At 28.2% G+C, this 22,462-nt stretch overlaps 1 protein-coding gene across 4 annotated transcripts in view; it reads left to right on the forward strand.

Annotated features, from left to right (window-relative positions):
- Positions 1-22,462, forward strand: part of LOC132949427 (klarsicht protein) — a 171,089-nt gene that overhangs the window by 68,477 nt on the left and 80,150 nt on the right. For all 4 annotated transcript variants that reach the window (XR_009665105.1, XM_061020310.1, XM_061020309.1 and 1 more), the window contains exons 2-8: positions 2,898-2,968; positions 7,901-8,091; positions 8,192-8,315; positions 8,422-8,539; positions 11,627-11,788; positions 11,879-12,008; positions 15,478-15,602. Coding sequence is in view for 3 of the 4 variants with exons in the window: in XM_061020309.1 (XP_060876292.1) it covers positions 2,898-2,968; positions 7,901-8,091; positions 8,192-8,315; positions 8,422-8,539; positions 11,627-11,788; positions 11,879-12,008; positions 15,478-15,602 (921 nt within the window). In the remaining variant the exon portion in view is untranslated. The remainder of the gene's footprint in view (positions 1-2,897; positions 2,969-7,900; positions 8,092-8,191; positions 8,316-8,421; positions 8,540-11,626; positions 11,789-11,878; positions 12,009-15,477; positions 15,603-22,462) is intronic.

Raw genomic sequence — 22,462 nt, forward strand, 5'->3', positions numbered from 1 at the left:
CTTCCTACGTATTTATATGTGTGGGCTCGTGTGCACAGTGCTTTACGATTATATATATTGTACTATACACATTTAAAATACGTTTTAAATAGTTTGTCTTAGTTAAGGAGTCTATAGTTAATTATTCACGCCTACCGTACAGATGGTAACATATCATCCCACGCCTTTCGTATACATATTATTATCGCGTGTGTCTAAGCATGCTCTGCGTACGTTATCAGTGTGATAGTGAAGCTATTACTAAATGAAATTATATTATTATATTATGTATAATAATTGATATTATTATAATATAGTTATCAATATTATGTACCTACTTTATCATTATTTTTGTGTTTGCATCTGCATTAAAATTTAAGAGCAAAACAATGTAATATAATAGCGGACTTGTATTTTTTAAATGCACATTATAACTTGTTTTTACCTCGTACTCTTATACCTATGTAGGTGTTTCTATTGGTAATGTCTAAACTTTATTCAATTGTCAATGTAGTCCTGCAGTGGAATATTAATGATTTTTCTTTTTAGATTTGATGATTAAAAATTAATATCCCTTTTCTCTGTACTTTAAGACTGACCTAAAACTGGTTATTTGAAAAAAAAAATAAATATTTAAACTTAAATAAAATATTTCTTTAAAACATAAAAACCTTTTTACTGAAGGTCTGAAAATACTAGAATAATAATAAATGTACCTACATTTTTTGTTGTTTACGAGTGTGTATCATTGATACAAAATGTATATTTATTAAATAAATTATTTAAACATAAAAATAAAAAAGTCTCTGAGGGTGGTATATACGCGTATCTATATATATCTATATACTACTATGGTCATTCTTCCCCCTCACGTCAAAAACTGCCACTGCGTGGTTCAACGTTTCGATTTAGTTTCTTCTGCAGATTTGTGTTTGCGGATTTTTGGAATGGTGGAACATATTATAATGGAATAGTCATTTGAAAGTATATATCATACCATAGTTAAGGTACGCCTAGCCATACGGCACTATAGTACCTTAAAATACGTATATCTACGTATTCGTATATTATTGTACAATATGAGATCGATACTTAAGATATCTCATTCGTAAATACACCCAAGTATATTATAATAATATCGTATATTATACTGATACACTATATCTGCGTGCGTATACCTGTGTACGAGAGTTTGTTTTGTAATATCGATAAAGTCTCGGTAAATCGTCGCGTAAGCTGTTGTTGTCCCCCCACAAGATGCTTGCAGCGCAAACAACGAACCCCATTATACCGATTACCGGGGCGGTCGTGTAAATGTGACTGTATTTTAGAAGACGATGGGTGGTTGGCAGGGCTGATGGTGTACACAGCATATTATACTATATCGCTTTACAAGCTGCAGCGAGCGTATAAAGGAGGTGTATATTATGTAAGCGTAACGGCTGCACGATAAACAGACCGTTAAAAGTTATTACTTAGGTATTAGAAATAATTATATTCTATGTATTTTATACGCCGTTCGCTATAGGAGGGCATATAGTATCTAATCAAGGGCCGTTATATACCTATGTATTATACATGCTGTAAACATGCGAGGTCTATAAATGACGTCATCGCGATGAGGGTGATATTGCGTGGAGAACGAATGAAAAATTCATATTAATTATATAGATCTAGCTAACAACCGGGTGAGTGACACAGGAAATCGTGGTAATATATTATAGCCTTATCCGCGTGAATTAATTAAAAAACAATTTTTGTTTTATTTTTTCTGTGATAGGGTGAATAGAGGTGTACCTATATATTTTGTTATTATCTTATTGTTGTTTTGATGTTTCGTCAAAAATGTAAACCGAAATCATCACGTAAGTAAAGAGTTGACATTTTGACAATATTTAACTATACCAATGTAAATCATAATTGTTTTAAGAAAATCAAAGGTATTCGTTTAGTACCATACCCTGGATCTGCCACTGTTAGTATGTGACCTACCCAAAGCGACCGCGTGACATATCGTATTGTGTATTCGTTTAATCAAATTACATCTCAAAATATATTACATCTTAAAATACTTATATTAATTGTCAAACCATTTTTGTACAGTGTACACAATATTTTATTATTGGGTACTAAATATTAATATTAAAATGATCGTCTATTAATATAATGTTACTTATTAGTCTATATATGGCCACCATTTAATTGCATTATTTGTTTTTAAATAATATTTGTTCGGACTTTTAACTTGATGTAGAATAAAATATGATGGTTTTGGATTTCGTGTTGTTGTCACTTCGAGATAAAAATTTTCATGGCATACATTATATTTATGACTGCTATACCTAAAAAATATAGGTAGGTAATGTATAGTAAACAGTATACCAATACATTTTTTACGAATATAATAAAATAGTAACCACTATGATTATAGGTACTCTTTACTTATATAGTATCAGTAGGATATCGTATTTTAAAGAGTTATGATGGAGTGCGCCTTGACAATACGTTCTCTTATATTATATTTATGTACGCCGTTCACATCGGGAAAAACGCATTTTGATGATAAATATTTTAGCTTGATTAAAAGTAAATTTTGCCAGTCGAATCGCTGAAATCACTTTAAAAAATGAAAATGACACTCACATATAGGCGCCGAGGATGCCGACTCACTATACATTCTTATTTTTATATTCGTTTTATAAGACAACTGGGGCGTGTCGTTTTGTCTTTTCAGTGCACTTATAGATTAAGATTTGTCATTCCCTCTGGCAGACGATTATATTCGTAATTTTTTTTTCAAACCCTTTGTGTGGTGGGCATAGGCGACGGTTGTCTTTTGTATAGTATTGTTTCATGCATGATGATGTGTGCTGGGACGAATAATATTAATGTGCGTATATGCTTTATGTGTGTTTCAGTACCGATGTCGAACAATCAAAACCAACAAGACGACACCTCGATCGTTGAAAACCAAAAACTGTCAACACAGGTAACATATAATATTATATACCATATATATTATAATAAATATCTAAACGATTCCGTCAGAACACTGTCGTGCATATAAATTATGCGTCAACACTATACACATTCAATTCTAATATTATGTATATTATACACGCGCCAGATGATTTTAATATTACAACGTAGAATTACGTTTAACATCGCAGGGTAATTCACCCCCATTTTATCCTTTATAATTAAATATGCGTTTATGCAAATTCTTATTTTTGAAATATTTAAGTATAGGTATACTTATAAAGACCGTATTACGATTATAGATTACCATTTTGGCGTTATAATATATTATATGAGCATGAGACTGCAGTGGAGCACTTTTGCAACAATGCAACTTGCTGGATCATTAATATATTATTATATAAGATCATATTCTGATATTATATATTATCCTTAACATAAAACACTATTCTTTAGTAGGACTAATTGAAATCGAATAAATGCAGAAAATATTAATTTGGATTTAATTTTACTGTTGACATTTTACATTTCCCATCATTTCATGGGATATCAAATATCAAAATGTTAGACGAAAGGTTACAAAGTAGGTATACGCTGCAATATGAAATAATAATGAAAATACTGCAACTATAGTATGGTAATTTAATATTACATATATTATGGTGTGTAAGCAAAACGACATGTCTGTGACCACAAAATATCATTTTCTCTGTGTCTCTCGCTATCGTGTACTAAGTACTTACACAGTTACACAGTTGCACAAATTATTTCTATAGATACATACTTATTTGTGTCTTGAGTGTATAACCTAGTGGCATTGTCTACTTATATAATTAGAGAAGCTATTTCATTCATCGTCACGATTACGTTACAAATAATTAATTTTTTTTAATAATAATACAACTAAATTATCTTTATAACAATACCAAATGTAGGCGCATAATATTTATGATATTATAAATAATTTTTTCAATATTGTTGTACAAGAACATTTGTTGGTACGGTTATAACGATGAGAGTGTGGACAATTAAAAACATACAATTTCTCTAAATAGTAATTAACAGAGTATTTATATGTAAATATTTTAAAATATTCAAAAATTATGTAGATTGTTATAAAACCGAATTAGTTACAAAATGATTGTATATGAGATTAATAAATTAATTAGATATTTAGATACGCGTATGCAAATGCATTTTAATGTGAACAGTAGATCGGATCTAGTCGATCTAGGCACTTACTTTAAACATATTTAAAACACAGCGTATAACAGAGAAAACAGATTATTAAAAATTAAAATAAGCAAAGAAAAGTGAAGGTGAATGTAAAGTATAAGCTGGTATTTAGGCGTATAGAAGAGGTGTCTAGAGTAGTCTGGAATGCACGAATGCGATTAGCTGTTAAGAGATAAATACGTATTAATGTATTATATACGTATGTACCTATATAGATTGTCTGCAGGTATAGGGACAAGTGGTGTTTTTATATAAACACTCGAAATGAAATATTTGAATATCATCATCATATAAAATATTAGGTACACGGTACACTTTAACTCAATGCTGTAAAGTAATATCGAATTGAAGTGCGTTATTTATATCCGAGTAGTTGGAGTAGACGTCATGAATAAATAATAATACTATACCGCAAAGTTGGGGACTTATATTATTATTACTAGTCCAATCAAAACGAATTCATTGGTTATAACAATAATTTAAAGAACTTCAAAAGTAAAAGTAAAATAATTTTTAATAACGATTAGAATAATGTTTGTATAATGTGGTATGGTGTTAATTACAAATAGTTTAAACACAAATTAAATTCACGATAAACGATCGCACTTTGTCAATTAATTATTTTGTAGACCTTGTTCTATGCCGGTGTCTCGCAATCTTGTGTAGGTACACGGTATGATCTAACGAATAATATTTTAAACACAAATTTTCTATATTATTTGCTGTAGGTAGATACCTACCTACACAGCGAAACTTTTATTTTTTTCTTGACGTAACCCAAATTTATTTTCACTAGATCTCTGCAAATAGATTCACGAGTCTTGACCTACATTATAATAGGTGGTTACCAGGTTTGCTGTGTGTAATAACAGTGCAGTATTAATAATCGAGTACCTATAGTAATATAGTGTACGTTGAAAATGGAGAACAATCTAGAAACTAGAAAGCATAAGAACGCGATGCTGCACTTTTGTCGAGACCGTGCATGTATTAATTATACTATAATATGTACTGCACAATGCGGATTGCAGTTGTAGTGCAGTGTTGCGTATCGTGTACGACGATAGTTGGCCGCGTTGACGTCCGAAGGCCGACATCAGCGTCAAAATTTTGACGGGTCACCTCGATCGGCGTGATGACCGGCGCCGGTCATCTTCGTTGTACGCTCAATTGTTGCTAAAAGCAATTTTATCCGACGCTGTAATCGCTGGCCCTGTTGACGTGATGGGAAAAACGGGACGACGCCGTTCATCTTGTCGGGACGGGTTGGTTCTTCCGATTGGTCGTCAGTCGACACGAATTATATTAATGTGTGTGAGATTATTAGAATATAAAAATCGCGTACCTATAATAGGTATAAGTTGGATGCAGTGCGTATCACAACTTTTGTCCTTGTACACACCCGTCTCCTCATTGTACGATTCCTCAACCTAACCTTTTATACTGGAGGAAGTAATATTATAGGGATTTGAATTTTATATAATGTTCACACAAAGGTTAGGTACCTAAACTTAGGTACATTTCGTTGAGAATGTTCAGATTTTTGAAAAAAACGAAAATGATTATTTATTTTCATTACGTGTGAGTTAGGTAAACCGAAAAATACGTATACCATACGATTCTATAATATTATCTAATCTCAGTTATAATATAAACGTCTGCACCTTTAACATTAAAACATTTAACATACGAATCAAATAATGAATAATGGTTATTACGATTATTTTTTAATCAATTAAATGTGTATAGGTATTAGATAAAACATTTTAATTTTGATTACCTATCGTACAGAGATCAGCGTTTAAATCGAGCACGGTAAAATTATTTGACTGTTAAAAAAATATATATATTCTCATGAGTACACCGCGATACGCAATTGGCGTAAAAACAGGAAGTCTAAGTGTCTGAGCACCCTAAATTATATATGGTGTGGTGGTTAACCATTAATAATCGATACTCCATACCTGCTGTATAATAATATAATACCTATTATAATATAGTGGTTGCTATATCATAACATGGTATGTAATTCAATGTTATCGGATCTGGCGATGTGTGTAAAATGTAAAAATATTAAAACATTAAACGGTTGACTGCAGTGTCGCCCCCCCCCCCCCCCCCCCCCGAAAAGTCAGAAACGATAGGAAAATGTTTCGGTCAGTGGCATTTCTGCATAAAGTTATCATTTCCGCCGGCTCGAGACGCGATCCGTTTAAAAACGCGTCTTGAAAAGAATTTGTCTCGCGTGTCGCTGGGAACGAGTCATCTCTATAGACATTCAAAAAGTGTGTGTTACGTCCGTATAGAGAACGGTCGCGCTCCGCACATTGCGAAATAATGCGACGGGCACTTAAATGTTTTCCGTGGAAGTTTCAAGGTCAGCACCGCCGCCCTAAGAAAGAACAAATGGCGCGCGGTGTAGGTGTCTCGTTCTCATTCTTGTTAAATGAAACGAAAAAAAAAATATTGTAAGATTCATTATATTATTTCTGCTCGCAAAGACGCGGAATTATGCTCTCGAAATCAATTTATAGGTTTTTTTTTTTATTCAACATAAACAAATAACAATAGGTATAGTTTCTAAGAATACCACGACCACGGTTGTTGTATTATGCGTTCGTATATTAAGCCGGGTTCACATTACACCGGCCGTTGTTTCGTGTAGAGTTGAATGTATTCAATCTTTGGGTAACCGAATGTTACCAATATTTTATTGTGTTAAATAAATATAATATATACCTATACGGATAACCTATTGGGGAAACAGATTAACAGAACGCGCTCTGGTGGAAACAATTTGTACCTTCCAATTCGGGGTGTATAGATATAGTTTTATATTGGTTATTTTACTTTTTATAAAAAAATTAATTTTGGTATCGAAACCTTATACGCTTTTATAGCTAACTGTATACGTTGGTAAGTACAATTTCTACTAATATTATCAAATACATTCAAATACACTTCTCTCAAAGTAAAATAAATGTGAACTGTCGGGAAAATACATACAATCTCCCGACTCCACGTAGGGGGGAACCCGCCTAATCATCAGTACGATAGGTGTCGACAGCGCGCTGCCAGTGTTAATCTGTCTTCCCAATACGATACGAAACGGTGAAGTGTAAACCAGGCTCTAAGCAAAGTTTTATGTTAATATAATATATTAATATATTTGTCTATATAAATATACGTACAGGTATAACCATAAAGGTGCAAATATCAGGGGTATCATTGTAAAACTCACTCCCCCCCCAAAAAAAAATTACTCGAATATTTTACACCACATCGGATTATATGAAAAAAATGTTCATCTCTACATCCAAATACTATTTGCACCTATGCAGGTAATGGAATGTTTGGTAGCACGTTATCTATACAAGTTGTAAAAATGTATAATTCTACTTATATAGTTATATATGATTCAACGATCACGGTATATAGTATAAGCCCGGCTTTATATAGTGGCCCTCATGACAAATTCGTGACTTTTAGTACCAATGATTATACTATGCCCATTTTACCACGGATTATAAGAAAACCTGTGATTTTACGACAACGATAATATGAGTGTTGGTTGGATAGATTTTTACGACGTCGCTGGAAAGTCACCCCGGTGAAATCGACATGATAATGATGATCCACGATGACTGTGGAATGAATTGTATACTTCGTAATAATTGAATAATGTCGTTGTTATTGACATTTTCAGATCGGAGGAACGTCAATACTGTTGGAACTGCAATAGTCGAATAAGTCCTCGATGCGGCCGACGGCTGAGCAGGCACTTGGCCCGCTCTGTTTCGGTGCCTCCAACGAGGAACGTCCATAAATCAGTGCCATTTATTATTAGATCTAAGTCAATGCCATACCGCGAAAAGGACACCAGAAAAATGCCAACGAGTAAGTCGTGTATGCGTGTGTACATGTAGACCATGTAGTTGAAAACCGTTTGGACATAATGTAATGATTTTCATTCGTTTTGTTTTCTTTATATACACAGACTTCGAAAATTCTTCGATCAAGACCTGCTTCTCATTATCGTCGCTGCACCCCTCTACGGTCAATGTAGAGGATGGACAGCAAGCGGCGCAGAGACCGTACAACAGCCTTACCAAAAAAATCAAGTAATTATATTTAATTATAAAACAATATAATGTAATATACACGACTATGATGTATTATATTCTACAAATTAATTTTGCAAAAATCTAAAACGTATAAATGTCTTAGGAAAAATGAGACCACAAATCAGGATTGTTGGAGAGGTGATAGTAGTTACGAGTTCTTGTCCAGTCTGAGGACAAGTTATCAGTATCTGATGGACAACAACTTGATCGAAAGCTGCAGAGTAAGCAACACAATGCGTATTATACTATACATTTTAATTATTTGTTAAGTCTATGAATAAAAATAAATATATTAGTTACAATAGATAATTATAAAGTTAAGTTCTATTCAAGTTCATTTAAGTCAAAACCAATTGAATTATAATTCGTAATTTTTATTGATATGTGTTATTTAGTCACTTTATAAAATACAAACTTTTGAAGTTAATATTATTTTTATATCTTAGCTAGATTATTTATTTTTTGAAAAAACTCGAAATCAATTCAAGTTATAATTTACTAGCTTACTAATAAGAACGTGGTTTTTCACTAGTCATAGATACCTACTTAATTTTTACTAATATATTACCTAAGTAAGAATCCAAAAAATTTCCCATAATCCTATTTCATTTTCGTAGTTTGTATTGAATTTTTAATTGAAAACTAGTGTTTTCGACGCATGTTTGTTGTTTCGTTATATTTGTTTATTTTATATTATGATAGCCAAACTAAATGTCAATAAATTCATTATAATAAATTACTACAGTATATTATTACAATGGTAGTTGACAAGTATTAAAAATACATAATCACAATTTTTTTTTATAAGCATTAAAAGTTTTGACAAAATACGTATTAATCACGAAAATTTACAAATTATTTTGAGTTAAAAGTTCATAAAAAATTTTCTTTTTAAATCTAAGGTTTGAAAATTTAATACAAGATTCTTCATAAGTTGTAAAACCTTTATAAAAAAAAAATTCAACTGAAAAGTTAAATTGAATTTTAAAGAGCGTTTGAAGTTCAAATTTTTATAACATTTGATATTCACTCGATTTCTCATGATGCGATTTTCTCATTTTGTTGTAATTCAAAAACGAATAACCGTAGACACTTGAAATTTACACCATATTTCAATTTTATCATTTTCTATACTTTTTAAAATGTTTACAGTATTTTGAGTCGCTTCATCGTTTACGGACATTTTCAATTTTCGATTTTTTAGTTTTTTTTTTATAAATGTCAATAAAATTGTATTCGTTCATCGTTGGGTCAAAATGCTTGAAAATTGAATACAAGGCTCCTTACACATTATTACAATATCAGCTTAAAATACGTTGGCAAGAGTTTTTTTTTAAGTATTAAAGTTCAAATGTTAACAAAATGTATCATATAGAAAATTAACAAATTATTTTGTTGTTAAAAATATTCAAATTTTATAGCTGATAATTGAAAAACAAAGTTGCACGTAAGTAGATAATTATATCTAAAAAATATACATAAACACAGTATTTTTCATAGTTATTTTAAGTTAAAATTTGGACAAAATTACATATTAAATAACCAAGAACAACGAGCTTAGTTATTTTTTGTAATTCAACTTAACGGGTAGGAACCTGGTACCGTATTAATACTAAGTTATAACCAGGGCTCGGAACTTTATGCGCTAAAAAACAATGAAATATGTGCATACGTATGTACTAAAAAAACGCAAATATGCGGTATAATATGCATATATTATTTTATAAAATATATATATTTTAAGGTATAATTATAAAAAAAAAATATTTTTGGATCATAAATATTTTATTTATATTTTTTTTTGTTGATGATTTGGAGCTGTTATACTAAATCTATTCCCAGAATCCTAAATTTAAAAAAAATAGAATTTATCGAATACAGCGATTATTAAATAATGTTAGGTATTAATTAGTAGTTATCCAACATATTTACATCACACATTTTTCATAGTATTTACAATAATAAAGTACTGCATTGATGCAGGTACTCCAAGGGGTTATGATTGGTTCTAGAAGTAAAGGGATCTCCGGTGCGTAATTTTTGAAAATTTGTATACGTGATGGTGCTTTTTTAAATATTTTTTTTACGTTGGCTACGATTTTACGAACAGTACCAAACTGATTTCGTATACTTCCTCTGAAACTCTATAGAGACCATGAGCAGCACATGTACCATTTTAGAGTAGAATGCGTTCAAATAGATTTCCCACATTTTATCATATACGGTACTATTTATTTGTAAATCATTTAATTTACAATATTCAATTATTGAAAGCTTGTTTATTTTTGTTGATTTCTAAAACGCTTTAACATAAAATGCATTTATATACTCAAAATCTTTAAATATGCAAAATCACATAAATTTAGTAAAATATGCAAAAATATGCAACATAAATTGTTGTATTTCAATAGTATGGTTCATGAAACGAATTTGTATCAAATCAGATTAGAAATATGCAGCTTCCTGAGAAAGATGCAAATGCATAAAGTTCCGAGCCCTGGTTATAACATTATAAATAATATAATATAAAATATTCTAGACTGACAAATATTCTCTGTTCAAAAATTGTTTTTTCTTTACAACGATTTTATATAATTTAATTCAAATTTAATACCATCCATTACAGTGACCCACTTGTAACCTACTGTACATCAGAGCGATATAAACCTGTTTTTATTTTATATTTAGAAGCATGGTAAATTATTTCAATAAATAAAAATATAATGTCTTTAGTGTGTTAGGGTAAACAGAAATATTTTAAATTAATGAAATTTACGTTAATTACCTTTTATTGATAACTATTTAGTTAATAAAATATCAATAGTTTGGGTTTTATTAAATGTTTTAGTAAAACTTGTGGTGATTAACTCAAACACTTTATTGTACCTAAAAAGGTAGATACTTAAAAGTTAAATTTGACTGGCAAATATTTTTAAAGTTTGAAGTAATAATGAGACCAAGGGAAAAACTTCATAAGAGTTGGTTATATAGAGTGAGGAATGATATCTAAGATATCGACGAGTTATTACAAATTGATAATTCAATGGCTTGGAATGAGTGGAGAAGTTTGGTAGAAGCGTGTAAAAGGTCTTAATAACACTGAAAAAAAAAAATAGTTTTGAATGATTTTGAATATTTATTACAAGTTTCAGTATACATCATACAAATGGCCAATAAAATATAAAATAATAATAAATAAATAAAAAAATTATTGTTTTCAATTTAAAGCTATATATTTTTTTGTATTTTGTGAGTATAAATATTTACATGTTGTCTACAATTGATTAATTTATATTATTTATTTACAGGAAGTTGGATGTGACCTTAACAATACTTCACCGATTCAGGAATGGAATGTTGAACGATTAAATATCTACATCAAAGAGTTAGAAAAAAGTTTTTGTTCAGGCTCTGAATCAAAACCCAATAGTTGCAATTTGACAGAAAATATATTATCACCTAAAAGACTGGTATGATTTAAAGGAATTCATTAAGATTAATGTACATATCAAATTTCTACGAATAACAAATTAAATAATTGATTTATTTTTAATTTTTAGAGTATGAGCGAAGAAGTTCGTAGACTGAATATATTGCGCCATATAGCGCAACTATCCAAAAGACTGCCACACTGTCGAGAACCGTCATTGAACCAAAGCTGCTCGTCCATATATAATGCACATTACTTAGGTTATTATCTTAGAATCTTAGAACTTTTTTTCAGTTATGATTCGTTATTAAATATTTATGAACTCATCTTCCTATGGTCCAAGTGCCGATCGCAAATATGGCTTATACATTTTATACTTTTACAATTTAATAATTATTTTTATTATTACTCCATACAAATTATTTTCTTTTTGAAAAAATTTGATTATCTTATGATAAATTCTATTGTGATTGATGTTAACTTGAGACTTCAATTTTTATATTTGTTATTTTTCTAGTTATTAGTATTGTTTACTTTAAGTCATAAAATAAAATAATTTTTTGTTTATGACAACATTGCACACTTTTTAAGGGATTTAATATGGATCATTTTTAAAATTTGCTAATAATACTTAAATACGAGTTTAAACTATATCATAAAAAAGTAAATAATAAAGTTAATGGGAGTTTTAAACTTTTGGATTTTAAAATTATATTATAGCCAACATTTTGAAATCAAATTTTTACAACATTTTATGAACTGTGCTTATGAATTATACATATTAGAGCACTGTTGAACATGTATATTATGGAGTCCTTTTCATATTTAACTCAATCTACTATGTACTATTCACTAACGTGGAAATAATTCAACATAATGAAGATCTTATTTTATATTTTTTACTTCAATATTACTATGCAATATGTTCATTAGCTCTAAGTTATTTTATTATTTGAAATATTTTCTTAACGGTCTGTCAATTTGTGCTCTATATTTAGATTTTAAACTGCTTACCAATTATTAAATAGATTCATTCTCAAGTATAATATGAGGTCAATATGCATTTTAGATTCAATATTCACAAACAAAATTATCGATTTGATTATTATGGGCCATGTGTTTTTGGTATGCACTATAAAACTTTATTTTCAATCATCATGTATTTGTGTTTAAATATCTTAGAACCCTAAAATAAAAATATATTAGTTTTGTTTCAAATTAAATTTATAATTTAGGATGAGTAGAGAGCATGCAAGTGTTTTATCTTTCAATCATTAGTTAACCATCTTTCTATATATTATTTAAAAAAGATTTTTGACCACAACATCAGACCTAATATACAAATTATATTTATTATATTCTATTCTATTTTTTAAACATAACATTTTGAGAAATTAGAAAAATTCATGGTACTAATGAGGAATAGCTTTTCCTAAAGATTTCTTAAGAATACACTTCATTTTAATCACATTTGTTTAATGGCCAGAATTATTTTTCAAATATGATTAATTATTTTTAATTTCAACTTTATACTGAACTTTTAAATTTGTAATACTTTACTATCTTTTACTGAGTTATATGTCAGCTAGTTAAATTAGAATCCTCAACAACCAGTCAAATTGTTCTACTTTTTTTTTATTTTTATGCAATAATGAGTGCATAATAAATTATGTACTTGAATAAATTACTAACAATTTAGAGCTGCATAGGTATAATATTGAAAATTTGTAAATTACGTTAATTACATTAAACTTAAGGGTATATTAATGATAGTAAGTTAGAACATTTGTAAAGCGCTAGTATAAAATGACATTACTATACTATTTTATTCTCAAAATAAATTATAAACATAAATTTTATTTTTAACATCTTATTTTTAATTTAGGTCCTGGTTTTTTTTTTTTTATTATATTGAAATAAATCTACAATCTATACATTTTTTTTGTACAATAAGTAGGTTTGATAAGTGACAGATAAAAAAAAGGTTAACATGAAATCATGAGATTAGGAAGGATACCCAGTGGTAACATCCTATAAAGGTCCTATTTAAAAATAATAATAATTTTCTAGTTTGTATTGCTATCATATTTTTGTAATTTTAATATTATTGAAAAGTGTTCGGACAATACAAACAATTTTTACGTTTTGAAAATGTTTTTATTATCTAGTTAATAATAATCAATTTATACCGTTAACTAACTTTTTACAATTGAATTATTTAATAAAGATTTATTTAGCTATATTAACTTCTGAGAAAATAATGATTAAATTGTATTTAAGTAATAATGAATAACTAAAATGAATTTGTAATATATTTTATAGAATTCTAAAGATTATGATTAAGGGTGTCTGTGCCTGTTTTTCCAATTTTCCGAAATTCTAAAAAATTAAAAAATTAAATTTTATATTTTAGTTACTACCTTAATTATAATACTTTTCCATTAATCTAAGGCTCGATAGCTTTTTAGGGAGGTGGGGTTAATACGGTGTATTATATCAACAAAAATTTACTTCACAGGAAATACTATCTGCAATTTAAAGTATAATAATAATATATATATTAAAAATGTATACATGGATGTAATCATTATGAGCAAAAATGTATTGATTATTGATTAATTAAGTCTAATATTATTCAATAATCAGTGAGCACTTAGGCTGATGGATGTATTTTAAATTCTCCAAAAAGTTAACACCAGTAATAACATCTGTCAGAGCCGATGCGTTTTTTAGTACAAAAACATGTTTTACAGGAAAAATTCTCACGCCCTGTAAAATAGTTCGTATTTTGTTATTTTTTTTTATTTAAAAGGAGAACACTTTTCAGTTCGGATTGAACGCCAAATTTTCATTATAGTTTAAATAGTGGTAGAAAAATAACAAATATTGTACATTATTCAAATGCATAATATTTTAGCTTCAATAATTATAATTTAGAAAATCGGCCTTTGATTCGACATGCAAAATGTTTTCTTCTTTTGAATAAAAATAAATTTAACGTAATCTGACTATTCTACAGGGTGTGAGAGTTTTTCCCATTAGACATGTTTTTGTACTTAAAACGCACTGGCTCCGACAGTTGTTATTACTAGTGTTAAATTTTTGGAGAATTTAAAATACATCCATCAGCTTCAGTGCTCACTGATTATTGAACAATATTAGTCTTAATTTATCAATAATAAATTATTCTTTGCCCATAATGATAATTTCCATGTATAAATTATAAATATATAAATTATTATTATACTTTAAATTGTTGATACTATTAATAAACAACAATATTATATAACTTTATAAGTAATTCATCTGTGTATATCAGTATCTACATTTCATAAAAGAATCAATTTCAATGTTATAAAAATGGTTAAGCTTAAAAATTGTATGCAAACAATTATCATTCCTCAAAAAAATGCACTGTTAATATTTTAAATAAAAGCTCAATTGTTTACATCTATTTTTAGATTCAGTACAGAATGTTTTTTTTTTAAATTTCTAAGTTTGTTTTGAACAGCCAATGCTTTTAAAACTGAAATAGGTTAATAAATTATAAAAAATTGTTTTATTAAAAATGTATTATTTATAATTAATGTTCAATATGATAAGCCAGATGAAATATGTATTTGATTACAAATTCAAGTCTTACTAACAAAAAACTAGGAATTCAGAAATTATATGTGTCTTTGTTTATTATACATTCAATAGTATTAACACTTGCTTAATATTTTATAGAAGTAAAATCAAATTTGAGATCTCTGGATCAATGGATGGCCCAAATGGAGGCGAGATTAAAACCCAATTATTTCCGAGTCAATTGGAACCGCCGTGAAATCAGGCAAAAGGCAGAAGAGCACAAGGTAAGATTTATTAATTATTATAATAGGAAGTTAAGAAACATTTTTATATACAATTTTATTAACATACTTTTTATTTGAATATCTTACGAATTGGCATCAAAGTTAATACATTAAATACATAACCTCACCTAGTTACGTATTTGGTAGGTATAATAATACATACAAAGCTGCACAATTAAACAAGCAATTACATGAGTAAACATATATCGCTTTAGGTATTAATAGTAGTTGAATCATTAGTTAAGTTCTCTTATTCAGAATTAAACTTTTGATGTAGTTGGTTACTACAAGAAGTTGGTACCAAAAATTCAAAATGTAATTTCAAAATCATGTATTGTATATAAGACTGGAAATATTTTATCACTTGTAGAAAACAACAAACGTTTTTGATTTCTGCTTATGATTTCATACATATTTAAACGATGCATATATTTTGATATAAAATACATTGTTGTTGCTATATTATGCAATAATTTTGGATTTCGAGTGTTATTTATTTACCAGGCGCTATATAAACATTGTATGGTGAGTGAATGTAAATAAAGTCATCTACCTAGATTTTTGGCAGGGGTAATTTACTAACGATTACAATTAATACGCGTTAGTATAATAGGTGAACCAATAAGAGAAATATTTATTCCGTATGGAATCTGTAGTCTGTACATAGTATGAAAGTAATCTGCATATTTGAAATAAATAAAAAACAACCATTTACCGCAAGGTAAATCTAAAAATGTAATTTCGAATTCTTGCGCATGTTGTTGGCTAAAGTAATTATTAATAGCATTTCTCTAAAATATCAAAATAATATAAGATGTAAACGTTACGCCCGTTAAGGTATATTTAAAAATCAACAATTATTAAAACACCACAATTATTTTGTTCAACGTGTGAATTTAAAGTAATCTCGAATTTTATGCAGGCTGGGTTGTGAATAGTACCTATATAAGTATATATATAAAAAAAATAATTTTGTGATTGGTATTAAGTTGTTTTAGTCATGTCTGTTGAGCAGTGTGATATCGAATTGCCATTTTTGATAATGATATTAAATACTAATCTTAAATTTAATATTCGATGACCATGAGTTTTATTCGCGGTGTTAAATTGCTGTAATTTGTAGGAGAAAAAAGGCGATTATTTTTTCTAATCGGTACTGTAAGTGTATTCTATTTTAATTGGTAAAAATTAATTTGTTTATTTATAGTATTAAATAATAAATAGTTTATTATTCAATATCATCATTTTTAAAACTATTGCTATTTTTTACCCATAGGCTATAATATTTATCATTAACTATAAATGCTAGTATTATGTATTGTTAACGTCATTAAGGGAATCCTATACACTATACAGTATAAACACAAATAACGTAATATATAATAAGTTTTGTAAATGATGAATATGACTTACCTAGCTTCCTATATTATAATATAAGTACCTCTTAGAGAAAATTTGAAATATGTAAACTGTCAACATCATGTGTGTGTGTGTAGTTTATATATTGTTATACTTTAAAGATTAAAAATTAAATTGTATTCACCATTATCAACACGATTCAATTCCAGTAAAATGTTATAAGTGTTTGAATTCTTTCAGTTGAAATATGGCGCGTTCCTATGAAGTCGATTTACCGGTTATCTTTGCCTACCTTTTACGCTTTAGCGTTATTTTTAATAAATATCGATCTTATGGGATGAACTAGTTTGCAAAAAAAAAATTCTTTTTAAATACTGATAGCGGGAAATTTAATACCTATGTATAAGAATATAGTATGAATTACCTATTGCTTTCTTAAATTATTGTTGAATTATTATTGTTAAATTCTATTTATTAAACTCCGAAAATATTTCATAAATAAATTGTAGATATTTATTTATTCTAAAATATTGTTTGTGTTAAATCGTATTTAGTGTTTTCTTTTATCAAATTTTGATTTATAATTTAATTTTGCATCATATATTATAGTATTATAAATTATAATTATAACTGATCAAATATAATTATGTGCAAATGAAAACAACTTTAATCATTATTAATATGAATAATAATATTTATTTTAAGAAAAAAATGTTCAGCCTATACATATATTTCTGATCTTTTTTTATGTAGGCATAACAAAACTAAGTAACCATGTAAGTACTACAATGAATTTAAAAATTAAAATAATGAATGTAACAAACGCGCGAAGAAGAAGAAAACATTAAAAACAGTATTACAAATCGAATTATATTTCATATTTCTATGTATGGAAAAGATGTAGATAGTTTTATTACTATTGAATTACTTCAATTACGTGGGTATTAACTCTCTATGTGAATCAATAAATAATCCAAGTCCTCTGAATATGAATATTCTTAATATTTGTAAATGGATTTGGTAAGTCATTAATTGATGTGTTCCCCAATTTATACACTGATTTATTTTATTGATTTATTTAACTATACCAAGTACAACCACTAGACACGAAAACTTGACTAGATTTGAAATTTGGCCCTGGAGCCTCAAAAATCTTATTCTGAGCTTGTGTAATATGTATGTACCTATTGCAAATTAAGAATCTGGTATAAAAATAACACAATACTTATTAATCTTTATCAAAATTTAAATAGTATTTTATAAGACCAGTTAAAAATTAAATAAAACAATGTAATATATTATATTGGAAAGTATATAGCCACGGAGGTATTTAATATAGTAATATATTATAAACAAATTTGAAATAATAATTGGGTATCACATTTGTATTATTTTACATGAATCCGAAATGTCATTGACACTATATTATATTATAGTTAACGATAAGATAGTCCCCCGAGGATAATTTCCAATTATGTTATGTGGATGCCTTAAAGGCCAAGGCTGTGTTTATATTATATTATGTCAGTGAAACAATGTCAAAAAAAAATTGTACTCGTCAGCTGCAGTTCGATTAGTATTATTATTATTCTAGATAGTAGCCGCTAGCTACCGGTCTCTTCTTTGGAAACGAATCAAATCAAATCAATAGTATTGTCTTTAGATGTTTTATATGGACCAATATAACATAATATACTCCTTAATTGGATCCGCACCAGTTCTTATAAGCCCAAGTGAGACAATTTTAACCGTGTGTTTATGTGCCCGTGTTAATAAGACAAGCTTTACTTTCTCTCAGCGTGCAAATCCCATTAAACTGCAGTATTTATTTACTTTTTAGTTGCTCGTATTGAATTTTAAATTCACTGTGTACATCGCGGGTTTAAGTCTAGAAAGTAGGTATACAACGTAGACATGGAATAATATAAAAATGACATTCGATCAGCTGATCGCGTTTTTGTTTACCTAAGATCTGAACTCTGAAGTCTGAGAAACATGGAAACAAGCTCTCGCGTCAACACAAAGTTGAACATTTGTCTATCTGAGTTGCGAAAACGTTTACTACCGTGGTGTCAATCTTCCAAGGCCAAATTCTCCCGATTCGGCCATACTACACAGTGTCGTAGGCATATGGCCTAATGAATACTCTGCAAAATTATTCGTAATTAGGTTTTTGTTGGCATTATAAGTGCTTCTTATTGAAACGTTAATAGTATAATCTATATAGGTATATGCATATGATTAACATAATTTCTGTATGCTAAACTGCTTAAGTACGTTAGAGCATCACTAATTACGGTTATGATTTAACTGTTAATAACCGTTTAAACAACCATCGACGACTATTGGGACCACACTTCCTCTTTGTGTTGCTTGGATAACGACCGCTTTAACCTATCGTTTAATTACCGACATAACCACCCAAAGGTATATAGAAAGGTATGGTAGAAAAATTAGATATTGCGACGATTAATATAATTTTATACATATAGCGTTTGTTTGTAATACAGTATATTAGTCTATTATAATGTGTGCTTTATTTTATCTGGCGATCGTTGTAATGATGTACACACTACATACCTTAATAATTAACCGTTGATGGACTTTATGTTATTATGATATCTCACGCTATAATGTTTAGGTTATATTATTGTGTCGAAGAAAGCAGATGACGATGTATTTAACAGCAGTATTTAGTTTTAACAACCTTTTAGTTAATTTTGCTTAAAAAAAGTAGCTGTATATTTGACGATTTTTAATTTTTTTCTGACATTAACATTCTAATTATTACGCCACTAATGCAAATTATAAATTTAAAAACCATACATACCTATATTATGTATTCTGTTCTACTATCGATTGTTAAAAGCTGTATGTTTTTTTTATAAATCTTGCAGGTATTTGCCATTTGCTAACATGTTATTTATATTTTTTAACACATATTATATACTCGTTGAGTATAAAATAATTTGTTGAAAACCATAATTTAATTTACTATAAGGTTTCTAACCCTCTTAGTACAGTGCAGATAAATACTAAACAAATAGTTAATTTTTCAAATTCCTACAAATCGCATTAAAATTAAAACATTGATTGTTAAATAATTTATAAAATATTGACATTTATTTAATTTAATATGCATTCAGAGTAATTCACCAGGGAAGCTTACCCCCTTTTTTCAATAGTGCATAAAATAGTAAAAATTTGATTTTTGGAATTTAAAATTTACTTTAAGAGTTTAAAACTGTAAACTTTTTAAATTATTGGGATTTTTTGTAATACTATTAAGGAATGACATATTATGGAGATACAAACTTTTGTTTTTCAAATGAGAACTCCCTTTTTCTACTGTAAATTAAACAGATAATTTTTCTGAAAATATCAACGTTTTGAAATCAATATTTTATCAAAGTTATTTGAATTTGTATACTACTAAGGTATAAATGTATTATATACTAATAGTAGGCCTACATTATGATAACGGGTATGGTAGATAATGTATTGCGAATATGGTGATTTAAAAATTGCAATAATAATTATTATTCTATCAACATCTATAATCTATAATTCTATCTATTTTATAGCTCTGTACAACTAAGGACTTTATACTAAGGACTTATCCTTAATATAAACATTTTAATAATTAAAAAAATACTGATTTAAATGTTGAGTAAGGTTATATTCAAAAAACTTATTCTCTAAATAATTTACAGTAAAACAGGGGGGGGGGGCGGGGGTTCCCATTTGAAAAACAAAAGTTTGTATTATCACTTCCCAAGCAGTAAAAAATTCTCAAAAACTTGAAAATATGACCTGTAATCATAGGTATATTTAAAATTCCAAAAATCAGAATTTTAATAAATTTCTTATTAAAGGAAAGGGGGGAGGGGATTTAGATCATGATTGATAATCACCCTATATAATATATATATTATATTATAATATAAAACGTTTCGAATGTTTCATATATTATTATGTATTCGTCTATTATTATTATTTTTTACAACACGAATACGATGGTGTTGAACTTGATTCAAGGTCGTATACTTTCATTGCGAAGAGGTGTATAGCGTAGTTGTATGAGTCAAAATGTTCAGGCAATATATATATATATATATATTACATAGGTTGGATGATTAATCAGTTTCTTCAATAGTGAAGTAACAAACATATTTTGTATATCTGTTGTTATGCAGGTGTGCGATGAATAAACTATATAGTAATAATAATAAATCGTAGGTACCGGTGTCTTTGAAAATGAGTTTTATATAACACCGTCGTAGGTATACGAGTATATAACGTTATTACTGTAAGCATGATGTGCGAGTCATTGTTGGCTTAGATTATATGGGTTCCAAAACACTTTGATAAAATTCGTAATTATTTAGGAGCGTATACACATCAAATACTCAACACCTTGCGAGTAGGTATATTTTAAGACTAAAATGTCAAATGATTTATTTTAAATAGTGACTGTAGACGTAGTTATTTTCTACCTGTGCCAAAAATTTAACATTCATATAATTTAGTTTCTATTAAAACAAATATATAATGTATACCTTCACATCTTATTTAATATAAAACGTGGGCATATTATATAAACACAACTACCTATATGTATTATTTAATACAAAACATTGGCACATTCAGCAGTAATCAGACTCATAATAATTTACGTTTATAGATAGGTATAATTTTGTTTCTTTTTACTTCTATTTCAATTCAAGAGTAAAAAAAATTGATCTCACAACTATATGAATTTATAGATACAATGAACAATAACTTGATATTTCTTATTGAAACAATAGTATAATAATTCATACATAACATTTAATTTGTCATCATTATAGGTATATTATACTTCATAAAGATAACTATGCGCTCATTAGAATTCTTGATGTGCCCGTTATAATAATTGTATTTCGCGTTTCCACTTAATGGCACTTATACTAAACTATAATATATGATATGAATTATTATAATTACTGTACATTTTAATGATTGTTGCTGACTTATTTACAAATTAGAATTTATTTTGAATTTATTAATACAAATTCCATGTTTTTTTTAATATTTCTATATATTTCTTAAAAGTATAGACTTCAATCAATACTACGGTCAAATCATATAAACGAATATATTATGTATAAATATTATAGATTTAATAACAAATAACGATATGTAACCGCCTCATATTCGGGCACTTGTTGTCGACCACCAGATATATGTATAGTAGAGACATATCTTGTTATAACTATTATAACCTTAAGTATTCCAAATTTCAATTTGTCTTTAGAAAAATGCCTATTTTGAAACACTTACATTTTTTTTAAATGTACCCTAAATAAAGTTTGATGCAATGTTGCAACTATGTATAAACTTCTGGACTTCGGGTCATACATCTTCTTATACATCTATACGATTCATTATTATTGACTATGTGTAAGGATTAAGGAATACGTGTTATTATGTTTTTGTATACCTATATATATCGTATATTA

The sequence above is a fragment of the Metopolophium dirhodum genome, chromosome 7 (assembly GCF_019925205.1).
Source record: "Metopolophium dirhodum isolate CAU chromosome 7, ASM1992520v1, whole genome shotgun sequence".
Taxonomy (NCBI): Eukaryota; Metazoa; Arthropoda; class Insecta; order Hemiptera; family Aphididae; genus Metopolophium; species Metopolophium dirhodum.